Source organism: Aulonocara stuartgranti, assembly GCF_965226115.1.
Source record: "Aulonocara stuartgranti genome assembly, chromosome: 3".
Lineage (NCBI taxonomy): Eukaryota > Metazoa > Chordata > Actinopteri > Cichliformes > Cichlidae > Aulonocara > Aulonocara stuartgranti.
Window position 1 is genome coordinate 69,241,033 of NC_138941.1, and position 11,859 is coordinate 69,252,891.

Here is an 11,859-nt window from a genome sequence, read left to right on the forward strand (position 1 = left end):
ATAGTGCTTTATTGTCACAACACAGTACTTCCAGTTCCGTCTTCTGTGGAACCAGCTGGGATTCAGGAGACAGACACTGTCTCTACCTTTAAGATTAGACCTAAAACTTTTAATGAAACCTTCATTTGTCACATGCAAGTTTGCAAACCCCGACCACACATACACAGCACAGACACCACATGGGAGACAGGTAGTAACTGGAAGATATGCACAGCTCAATGGGCAACTGGAGGAGGGGGAAAGAGGCCCCCTGCTCATACTGGGCTGCTTGTGGGAGGTCAGCATGAGAACAGAAAACAAAAGACTCGTCTGCACGCAGAGAGCACAGCTTCACATCACAACACCATGAAGCACATGACAAACAGGGTGAGAAGTGAGCCGATGTAGACGCAGCCATCTTGCCAAGCAGCTTTTAATCCAGCCTTTCTGCCCACTATAGTTTAAGATGCATTATTTATTTGGTGTAATAACATTTCTGGGACTTTGTAGCTCAAAAAATGAATTTTCATTCCCAAGTAAAGCAAAAAAGTAAATTAGCTTTTGTCAAAGCATCAATCATAGTAGTTAGAACGACTTCGTCAAAGACGCGTTCCTTTATTCTTAGAGCAGCATAAACAAATTAAGCAACAAACAATTTTTCACAGAGCTATTGTCTCCTCACCACACAAAGCCTCTCGGCCACCCGGTCTGTCATATAATCACTTAAAGATAAAGATGCTGTGTATGTGGCAAACACAGCATGACTCGCACACAAACACCCAGATGGAGCACAGTGGGGGACAATCAGGGAGTTTGTTTGAAGTAGTAACGTTTCTGTAATTAGCTCTGTGGTGCTGAATTAGTTTAGATACACAGTGTTAAACACATATTTATAATATTTATCAGACATAAAAGACAGATTTGATTTTAAAGACACATCATCACTGATATTGTAACGGTGTCTGGCAGAGTCGTTAGTCATGTGATTCATCATGGAGTCCACTTCATGAGTCAGGTCAGCTTCGTCAGTCCTGCCCTTTGAGGGGACCTGTAGAGAAGCTTCAGGTTCTTGTACTCAGTGTGACTGTTTCCAGGCAGATCAGGGGAGCATCAAAAGATTAAAAAAAAAAAAAAAAAAAGAACAGTGTATATATTAAACTGATTTTATTCATAATTTAAGAAATCTATGTTCCCATCTCTCTTTCCCTCACATCTCTCAGCAACCTCTCTTCCAGTCTGAGACTAATATTTACAGGATGTTTTGACTGTATTCATGAGTACGTGCACTGAGTGAGATTCAAGAAATCACGGAAACCCCCAAATTATCACGAGATTCATGAATACGAGTATTTAAATGTTTTATTGCATCGAGTCAGAAAAGAAAGCTCCATGACACAACTTCCTGTCCACGTGTCTGTGCTGTGAGCCACCGTGAACAAACTGTTTACATGTTTTGATTCCACTTTTTCTGCTGTGATCCAAAAGCTGTGTCTTAAGAAGCATACAAATACATACAGGCTTCAATCATATGTGTGACAAACATCTACAGTTAATGGGTTTTCATAGTAAACAATGTTTGTAATTGAACTTTTTTTCAGCCAGGTAGATCCCACTGAAACAAAAACCTTTTTTTAGGGAGACCTGACGATAGGCAGCAGCTAGTTACAAAAATGATACAATGAAACACAGGCAGCAACAACATGCATGCAAAAATAAATAAACAAATTAAAAAGTTCTATAAAATTCCATTAAAATGAGTAACTATAACAAATCTGTTAGAAACTGTTCCATGTTATAAACTTGGTCTCAATAAATGAATTGTGTCGTTTTCAGTCCTGCAGTTCGCTTCAAGGGTGCTAAATGGACCAAAGCTCTTTTGTTGAGTGTGATGCACGCTGGGCTCTTCAGAGGCTGCAGGCCTGTAACTTCTTGTCAGCCAGCTTGAGAGACACCCAGGTGTTGAGCATGGATGCCCTCAGTTTGCACCACACCAGGTGGTCCCTCAACCCCAAGATCTGCGCTGCAAACTGAGCACAAGCTTCAGGAGACAACACGGTGGAGCAGCCAAGACCTGCAGGACAAAAATAAATAAATCCAAAAACAGCACGAACGATTAACGCTGCACGCTACAGTAAAGAGCTCTGCTCACCACTTGGCATGCGGAGGGATGACCAGACATCTTGTGGTCCCCAGTCTGGAGTGAGAGGAGGGCAGCTGATCACAGGGTAAGCCGTGTTACCAGACATCACTGGGCCGAGGCCGTTACTCCTCCCAGCCACAGCCACGAACACAGTGGGTATGCCATCACCTGCAGCACAGCATAAAGAAATGATCCGATTAGAAAGAGTCCCACATCAGTACAAAGACGCAGTTACGTCAATATTAAAGCTCACCTTCATATTCAGCTTTAATGCGGAGCGTCTCATCTGGACCCTTGTGTGCCGAGGTGACTCTGAGGACACAGGGGATCCCGTAGGAGGCGCACGCCTTTCTTATCTTTTCACAATGGGCCACGTCTGAGGTGGAGCCCATTAAAAGCACCACCCTGCTGCTTGCCTGGGGCTCCAGCAGCAACTGTAGACACACAGAAACCATTGAATCATCACTTTATGTCAGTTTTACCTGCTCAAAAGAAAAATCGTGCAGCTGTGCTGGTTTTTTCCTGAATTACATCAAAAGCAGCTGCAGGCTTCTGTGATGTTAAACAGTGTTTGTTGGTTTGGATGTTCAAAGCAAAGAAAGAGCTAAACACTCCTACAAGATCAAGAATAGATTAGAGGCATCTGTTTGCTGTACCTTGACCCTTTCAGAGACCCACTCAAAACTCCTCTTCACCATCTGCATTGCCTCTGGGGTCACTTCCTTCAGCTCTCTGTACACCTACAAAGGGGAAAAGAAAAGTTTGAGGCTTGTTTCTTTTTCATATCAGCATGAAAATAAATCAAAGTCAGTCCATCACCTGTTTGTCTGTTTGCTGGCTCCGATCTCCAGCTGGCCAAAGCCTCCACGAATCGTTGTCAATCACGTCAGCGAGCACAATCTCTCGACTTTTCACACTGACGCCAAATTCAATCTAGAAGCAAAGAAAAAGTCCTTAGTTGTAGTTCTGCTGCAGCTACAGGAGAGAAGTGATCGCACCAAGATGTGACTTCAACCAGCAGGGGGCGCTGCTGCACAGCCTACCTTCATGTCCACCAGGGAGCAGTTCTGAGTGGCCCAGGCCTTCTCCACTATCTCAAAAATGGCCAGAGTGCTGCGGCTCATTATGTCCACCTCACACTGACCAATAGTGAGCCCAGCCAGACACAGTTTGGCCTCCAGCAGCTGCTCCTCTGACCACTGAGGATCATTGTTGGCATCATCCTAAAAACACAATCAGTGATGAGTTTGCGACAACACTCAGACTGAAAACACACGGAGAGAATCGCCGCACGCAGCAAGACTCACTTTAAAGAACATCTCCATCTTTAGAGGAGAAAAGCGGTAGCCCTCTTTGACTCCTGGATTCCTCTTGAGGAAAGATCCAGTCGCCACCCTGCGACACACCCACTCAACGGGTATCATCTCGCAGCGCGCTGCAATGAACGCCGTGTCCGAGTGCTGCTTAACAAAGGCCGTCTTAATGCCTGAGGAGAGAAGGGTGGATATCAGAGCAACCTCAAACTCACGGACAAATGACAACATCTGAGATTAAAAACTACATTTTATTGAATTTGTATACATGAAGTATTACTGCATGATTATCATTTCTGTTCATGCACGAGATTTAGGCTGTTTGTTTCCTGTCACTGAATCAACCTTTGATGAAATCTGTTGTTCCCAAAACCTTGTGCAGAAATAAAAACCTCACCAGACTCCTGCAGCAGCTGGAACACGCAGCTCGTGGTTTTGTTGGCAACGGCAGCTTTGCCCTCCATCTGATCTTTGGTCACGGCGTTCCCAGCTGTGATCTGGTCTTTAGACTGGACTAGAACCAGTCCCGGCTGGTCCACGAGCTCGAAAATCTGTTTAGTCTTGCCCTCATTGAGCTTCTGGCCGATTTTCAACTCTGAAAACAAGGAAAGAATTAAAACATGCACATCTAACTGAAGCGCTAAAGTGCGGATTAAGGCTCGTGCAGTACCTGGGGCGGGGGCCATGGCGCTCGTGGATCCTGAGCAGGCCTGAAAGACAAAACATAAAACACGCCAGTGAACTTACAGAAGAATTGCTTCATTTTAGTCTACGCCCATAAAAGCCGGATTTGATTTCCTAGCAGGCAGCACTTGTTTCTTTTTTAAAGAAGAAAATAGTGGAAACACAAATCGCCTTTTCAAGTGTCACTGTTGTTAGCGACATGTTATCATGCAGCTTGTCTGTAAGGATGTCACATGATTGCCACGTTCTTATTTCTGATGAAACATAAGATACAGGTGTTGATACCAGGCTAGTTTGAAGTTATTAAATTGACGGCAGCTAGACTTTGTTTTTGGTTCATGAAGCTGTCCCACATAGGAATCACACCAGAGGTCATGTGACCCACATAACCCATGCATTGAGTCACACGTCAGCTCAACTGATGGGACCCTTAACAACCTGCATAGAAACCGGGCAGGTCAACGATCCATCGTGCATGAGAGGTGAAATGTCTTCATGAACCAAAACCCTGGTTTCCTTCAACTAGCTTGCAGTTTAATGTATTTTTCTTTATTTTCCAATTACATTGAATTCAGAAAGTCAACCAGACAACCACAGGTTAGCAGATTGCACAGCGCAGAAGAGCTAGCTCATCAGGCTGAGACGCGGTGGTCTGTTTACACCTACAGACCAGTGGCAACTCTCACAGTGACGGTGTGCACATCATGGTTTGAGTGGGGAGCCGTTACGTGAAAAGGCGATGACACCTTTGAACGATTGCTCATCATCTCACAGTGATGCGATTGGTACTCGTGGTACCAGTTTGCATACTGACGATCCTGAAACTGAATCGGTGGCTCATTGTTAGTCAGTGGTGCTGGTTTCAGTTGTTATGCAGCTGTTCTGCTTAAGTACTGCACTGTTAAGGTTGTGGTCAGCTGATACTGAAGGAGTCACCTGGATAAGCAGTGAAACATTTCTCCCATTTAAAATCCTGTGACCAGGTGAACAAAACCAACTCTGGAACTTTCTAACATGGATTAGTGAATAACACTGAAGACATAACTTTTCCTCAGGTTTGATTAACAAACGTCAGCCCAACATACATCATAGAGCTGCAGCTTTAGGCTTTACAATATTTGCATGAATCAATTCATCTTTGTTTTTGCAATCTGAAACAATCTGAAACCTAAACATGTTAAAGTTTACAAATGTAATTTTAATGTGGGACATTTTTATTTGAAAAATGATTATATAATAATCTGTCACTCGATTAATCAAGTAGTTGGGGTAGTTTTAAAAGAACCCACACCAGCGTTTATTATGTCGGAGAATACGTCAGTTTTGTAATGGTCACGTGAGATCAGTGTACGTTACCTGTGGCGATGGAGCAGGGGAGGCCACTGAACAGACTGAGTTGATCTTTAATATGGGGATGTGGTCCTGCTCTTCTTTACACTGGGTGTGCAGTCTGTCAGCAGCAACAGGGCCGAGAGGGTTCAGCTTTTTCAGTGATGTGTGCAGTCCAGGGTCTGGAAATAAGAAGGACAAAGGTTAACGTACGACTAGTGTAACATGTCAGCTCCTAACAGGGTTTCATGAGTTGTGCATTGTTTTAGCTCACAGCCGTGTTCTTATCCATATTTAATTATTTCAGAAGGAGACACATTTCAGACCTTCATCCACAGCTTTCCTCTTCAGTCTTCTGTTTGATGCAGTAGTATTCTCTTTATCGACCTCACTCTCAGAAGCACCTGCAAAAATATATTTAAGGCAGTTAAAACACAGATATAGACATGCTTCTTTGCTGCAAAAGAAAAGCATTGTCTTGGTATTAAACAAAGTAAGACTGGCTTACGACCACCACGAGACTCATTTTAAATAAAACACATCTCAAAACCACTTCCTGGGTGGCTGCAGCTCAAGTTGGACCAAGTTGTTTACTAACCGGAAAGTTTGTAGTTTGAAAATAATATTTATTTCCCTCTACCTTCAAGTCTATTCAGTGTTAAAGGGTCAGTTTACTGAATCACAATTTCTCTGCAGATTTTATGGTTTTAGTTGAAATACTAACTAATATGTTGTGTTGATATAAGATTTTGAGAAATATTTTAAGGACAAAAACAGCCAAAACCTTTGTTTTTGGCTGTCCGTGCTGTTCCTGCTTGCTTATCTTACTCATGGTAACTGACCACTGAATGCATTGTGTAACCTTTTCATCTAATTCATACTGATGATAATGATGATTAAATGATCAGCTCACTCATCAACATGTGTTCTTGATCCAAACGATGCTCCTTGATTTTATGCCGCTCTGACTCATACGTGTTTGATGCCTCGATGGTTAAGTCAGAATCAGAGGTGCAGGTTTTGTCCTCCACAGCTCTCCTCGTGTTTGCCAAATTGCCGTCCACGTTATTTTTCTCATCACAGTTGTCAGATATTGTAAGTCTGTCTGAATCTTCTTCTGTGTAGTCGTTAGTCACGCGATTCATAATGGAGTCCACTTCTTCGTAGAACCTCATGAGGCATCTCGGGTCAGCTTCATCAGTCTTGCCCCTTTGAAGGGACCTGTAGAGATACTTGAGGTTCCTGTACTTAGTGTGGCACTGTTTCCAGTCACGATCGATGCCTTGCTGCAGTAACCTCCTCGAGATCTGGACAAAGATGTCCCTCTTTCTGGTTGAGCTCTCCAGCTTCCTGCATATGCGCTCATCGGCCCAGACTTGGATCAGGGCTCGCACCTCTTGGTCGCTCCAGTTGCGACCAGCGTCCGACACCATGACCACTTGGTCAGAGCAGAAGTCTGTGTGTGCTCGATGGGCATCTGGAATAAAAGAACAGATATGGAAGGAAAAGCTTACATATGCAGCTAAACTCCACAGGTGGCAGATTTTCTTTTCTTTGTTGGCATACCTGTACTTCTCTCTCTCTTTATTTCCATTTCTCCGTCCATGTTGCAATCATCACTGTTGTCATCTTAAATAAGGAAAAATAAGAAAATTCTTTTCATGGAGTCTTGAATCTAAAACAACTGCTTGCAAACGTGATGCTTACCATCATCCATGTCGATGACCACCTCACTCTCAGAGCCTGTTATCTGCCCTGTGTGGCCTGCTGGCGTTTGTAGCCTCCCTGCTTTCAGTTCACCATCATACAGTCTCTTCTGCATCTCCATGCTCCCATTTTCCAGTCCTTTGTCCAGTAAAATAGCTTCCACTTCATCAAAAAACTTCATGTACTTCCCCAGGCTTCCTGCACTGCTGCCTCCTGCAGCGTGTGCACTTTTAGCAATCTTATAGTCATATTTCAAATTCTTGTATTTTGTACGGCATTGTCTCCAGTCGCGTATCACCCCATATTTTCTTTGCATCTGCCGAGCCATCTCTTGGAATATGGATTTGTTGCGCAGCGTGCTTTTCAAACGTTCCTGAATGTTGCGGTCGGCCCAGACGCACAGCAGCGCTTTTACTTCATCATCTGTCCAGTTGCGGATTCCCTCTTCAGCCACATTCGTAGAGTCAGAAACAGCTGAATGAAATTGAATCTTTATTCCTGTGCAAACATGAAGACATTGTCATTTTTGGCTAAAGGGTGATTGTTTTTTTTAAATAAAAGAAACTTTAACCTCCTAGGATCCACATATAGAGACATCACATTTAGACCAAAACTCAATTTTGCTCTACAAGGGCCTGATATCCACCTCCGAGGACATTATACGGCTACTCTTCTCCTCATATGTGGATCTCGTTTTTCTTAGAAACAAAGATCAGGTGAAAAAATAATTCTGATAATTCTTTGTTTTTACATTCAACAGGTCCCAATCCGCCCAAACATCAAAGAGAAATTAAAAATGCATGCCATGGAAGAGTTCAGGTCTTAGGAGGTTAATGTAATTGTCTGAGTTTGTAGCACAAGCAAGCTTTATCCTTTGATGCTAGTTTTTGTTTTTTCCCCAAGTGAACAAAGTCATGTTGTTATCGTCGTTAGTACAGTTGGTGTTGAACACAGTTACCTTGCTGGACTGGGTAGATTCTTCTTTGATTATCCACACCTTCCTCCCGTGGCCTTTCTTCCACTCCTGGGCTGTAGTTCACTGACGTGCCTGCATCAGGCCTCTTGCTCTGAAGTCTCATGCTTCTGAATTAGCTGAGACTCCTTCCAGCTGCGCACAACACTGAGCCTCCTCAGACGCTCTGAAATCCCCTCAAATGTGCTTCTGTTCTCTACCACGTGCTGATGTCCACCTTGGTCCCACACTGAGAGTAGAGCCAGCACCTCAGCCTCCCCCCACTGCCTCTCCACGGAGCCTTCTCCCTCCCCCACCTCACTATCACCTCCTCTTTGTCTCTCTGCTCCTCTCTCCAAGTTTGACCGACCCGGAAACGCTTTTCCGCCCAGCCTGTCTGCTGCACGGTTCCCTAGGAAACCAGGCAGTTAAGCCTGAAAGCAACGCCTTCATGCTGAAAAGCTGCCTCACCAGTGGCTTAAGCTGTGTGCTGAGGGGGCGGGACTAAGTGTAATCTGAGAAGCAGCTTGGTAATGGCTGAAACTGCAGCAAGAAGACTCTCCATATATGGCAGCCTCACAGCAGGGAAGCAAATCTGCTTTTTTGTTTTCGGGTGAATTTTGTTTCTGCTCCATTTGGCTCTCGTTAAACCAGTTTTGATTTGCCTCAAGGCGACCGTTACTGTTTCATGCAGAGAAGAAAAGAAAATCATTCATGCAAAAACACATTTCCCACTAATACATGACAATTTACACTGTTATTTTTTAAAAGAGTTGTCAGACACATAATATCCTGTTGAGGCCAAAATTATTAGCCCCCCAGGAAACATGGAACAATTTCCTAAACTTCTTCCCAATTTTATGCAGTATTGATGAAACTTGATATAATCAGAGTCACTGGTGCTATTTAGTAGCTTCTGGTACATTTTGTAATATAAAATACATTTGTAGGCTTGCTTTGTACCAAATGTAGTAAAAAGCCCCATGTGAATGTTTGCTTTCAAAACACACCTACAGTAATGAATCACCTTTAAAAACACACCTCAATTTAAGTCAGTTGGCTTCCTAACAACATCCAATCAGCATAAAAAAGACTCCAAGGAACAGGGCACTCGAACACATGACAGGGACGACTGTTACTCGCCAAAGACAAAGGAAATCAGAAAGAAGATCATAGAGGCTCATAATAAGTGGAAAGGCTACACTGCCATTTCCAAGCAATTCACAGTTTGCTGTGGAAAATACTTTACTGAAGACGTATGAAGTGCAATAATTACACCCTGGAAAAGCAAAAGTTCAAAGAAATCATGAAAACCCCCAAATTATCACGAGATTCATGAATACAAGTATTTAAATGTTTTATTGCATCGAGTCAGAAAAGAAAGCTGACTCGATGACACGACTTCATGTCCACGTGTCTGTGCTGTGAGCCACTGTGAACAAACTGTTTACATGTTTTGATTCCACTTTTTCTGCTACGATCCAAAAGCTCTGTATGCCTTAAAGAAACGCACAGAAATACTTACAGGCTTCAATCATCTGTCTCTTTATTATTTATTAAATCTATATTTAACCAGGAAGATCCCACTGAGATTAAAAACATTTTTCAAGGGAGACCTGCAGCAAGTATCTCACAGTTAGAAAAAATGACACATATAGACACAGTCAGCAACAACACACGCACAAATCAATATAAATTCAGTAAAAAGTGTAAACCTCTCCTTAAAAGTAGTGAAAGAGCTGGATCTTGCATCTTAAACACGTCGCTCTCATTGTTCTACATTCTCATGTTTTGTTTTTCTTTACACACAATGAAATTGTGGGTTGTTTTTTTTTTTGATTTGGTTAAATGCAGCTTTTGCAGAGAAATGATGAAAACGTTTTTGACTGTTGTGAAAACTGAAGTGGCTCTAAATCAGTTTTAGTAACTCTGGGATTCTCAAATGTGTCCTCACAGAGAAAAAACAATCTGCATCCATCTTCCACTATCATCCATTTGCTGTATCCTTTTTGTCTCTGTTATCCAAGGGATTAACAAAATAACTAGCTGCCGCTCACCTTTTACTGCAAACAGCTCTACAATAAAGCAGGTCACCAGTAGAGAAAGAACTTCAAGGTTCAAGGTTCTTTATTTGTCACATGCATAGTTATACAAGTATAACACACAGTGAAATGTAACCTGACACGCTCCTCGACATGTGCAAAAATGGGAGGGGGTGTGGGGGGGTTGGAGGAAGAACATTATATATATATATATAGTATATACATTGGGTGAACGTACAGCAGTAGCAGCAAGCAGGTGAATTCTGTACATTAATAAGACATCTGACTATTTTACAGGATAGACAATATAAACATATTTAAAATGAAAGGAATTTGAAATGTACATTGTGCCTGGGTTTAGAGTGTCCTTGACCTCATGTCCAAGTCCCATAATTAGATTATTAATTAGCAAAGTTAAGTAAAACAAAACACCCACACAAAACCCACCAATATGACATTTTGCAGCTATTTTCAATGCTGATTCTGTTCTCTGTCTTTAATCCCGCCCAGAAACAAACAATCTTACATTTGCACTGTAGCCCTAAACCCTTCTACATCTGACCTCATAGAGGTTCATGTGAAAATACAATCCGGTGCAGGAAAGTAATTTCTATGCACGATTGACAGTTTTATTGTTTTTTATTGTGTTATTTTGTTGTAATTTAAATCTCAAAAGTACTCAAGAGTCATTAAAGGGTTATGGGGAAATGATGATGAGGAAAATCTGTTGGTTGAAGTATTTCCTGCTGAACAAAGGCGTAGATTTGGCATGAACGGAAGGGACATGTCCCCACCAATAATTTGATGTCTTCGAGTAAAGAAAAACTAACCCGATAGAAAGAAAAAAACCCGATCTGTCAGCGTCTCATTTACCCAGCGGTGCAGAAAGAGTTAAATTACGTCCTCTACTGGAGTCCTACGTCATGTGACAAATATGGCAAATGTGATTGGCTGTGCCTTTCAGGGAGCTCTGTTTAGTTTTAGCAGCGGCAAGCCTGCGCTGCGAGGAGGAGCGGAGGACGGCAGCAAAGAGGAAGAACCTGGATATAAGAAAGTAGTTTTCAAAGAAACCTGTAAGTCACTTAAAGTCAAGTTCACTCATAAAATGTGTCCGTCATAATAACGTTACAGGCTATGCTAGGCCATACATGCCAACACTCCCGATTTTTCTGTGGGAATCCCGAATTTCAGTGCCTCTCCAGGAGCCACCATTCTCCCCATATCTCCCGATTTCCCACCTGGACAACAAAATTGAAAAACCATATCCCAGATTGGCCCAGCCAATTCCAGTTTCCAACAATGGCTACTATTACTACAGCTACTTAGTTTTAATATTACTCTTATTTCTCTTTCTGGGTCGCAAAATAAACTTTTAGCGTCTTTTCAGGCGAGAATGTAGCTGTGTAAACTTCAAATATCTGCGCTCCGGCGAGAGCAGCAAACCCTCGCGGTCTTTCGCTAAAGTTACTTAAATAACTTAAACATGTTATTGTTTGGCCTTTTTCAGTGTTTTATTTGTTCGTGAGTAAATCGGTTTGGCTGAGATTAAAGTTATTAGATTAAATAAAACTTTATTAATCCCTCGGGAGGTTCCTCCGGGGTTTTCACACAGCTGAATAAACGTCAAACAGAAAACTGATTAAACATAAATATAACCGGACACTGGCGTAAATTCTCGAAGAACGAGACGGTCGAGAATTTACGCCAGTGTCC

The 11,859-nt window shown here is 42.4% G+C and overlaps 1 protein-coding gene across 1 annotated transcript; it reads right to left on the reverse strand.

Annotated features, from left to right (window-relative positions):
• Positions 1 to 1,324: 1,324 nt before the first annotated feature.
• On the reverse strand, positions 1,325 to 8,581 carry LOC309693420 (uncharacterized protein). The gene is made up of 15 exons (XM_082512594.1): positions 8,111 to 8,581; positions 7,153 to 7,650; positions 7,012 to 7,074; positions 6,359 to 6,922; positions 5,772 to 5,849; positions 5,473 to 5,627; positions 4,103 to 4,142; positions 3,830 to 4,027; positions 3,427 to 3,605; positions 3,163 to 3,342; positions 2,939 to 3,052; positions 2,776 to 2,859; positions 2,373 to 2,553; positions 2,129 to 2,287; positions 1,325 to 2,050 (listed from the first exon to the last, which is right to left on the reverse strand). The coding sequence occupies exons 1-15, from the start codon at positions 8,229 to 8,231 to the stop codon at positions 1,884 to 1,886; spliced, it is 2,781 nt and encodes a 926-aa protein (XP_082368720.1). The 5' UTR covers positions 8,232 to 8,581; the 3' UTR covers positions 1,325 to 1,883.
• Between the last annotated feature and the right edge of the window lie 3,278 nt (positions 8,582 to 11,859).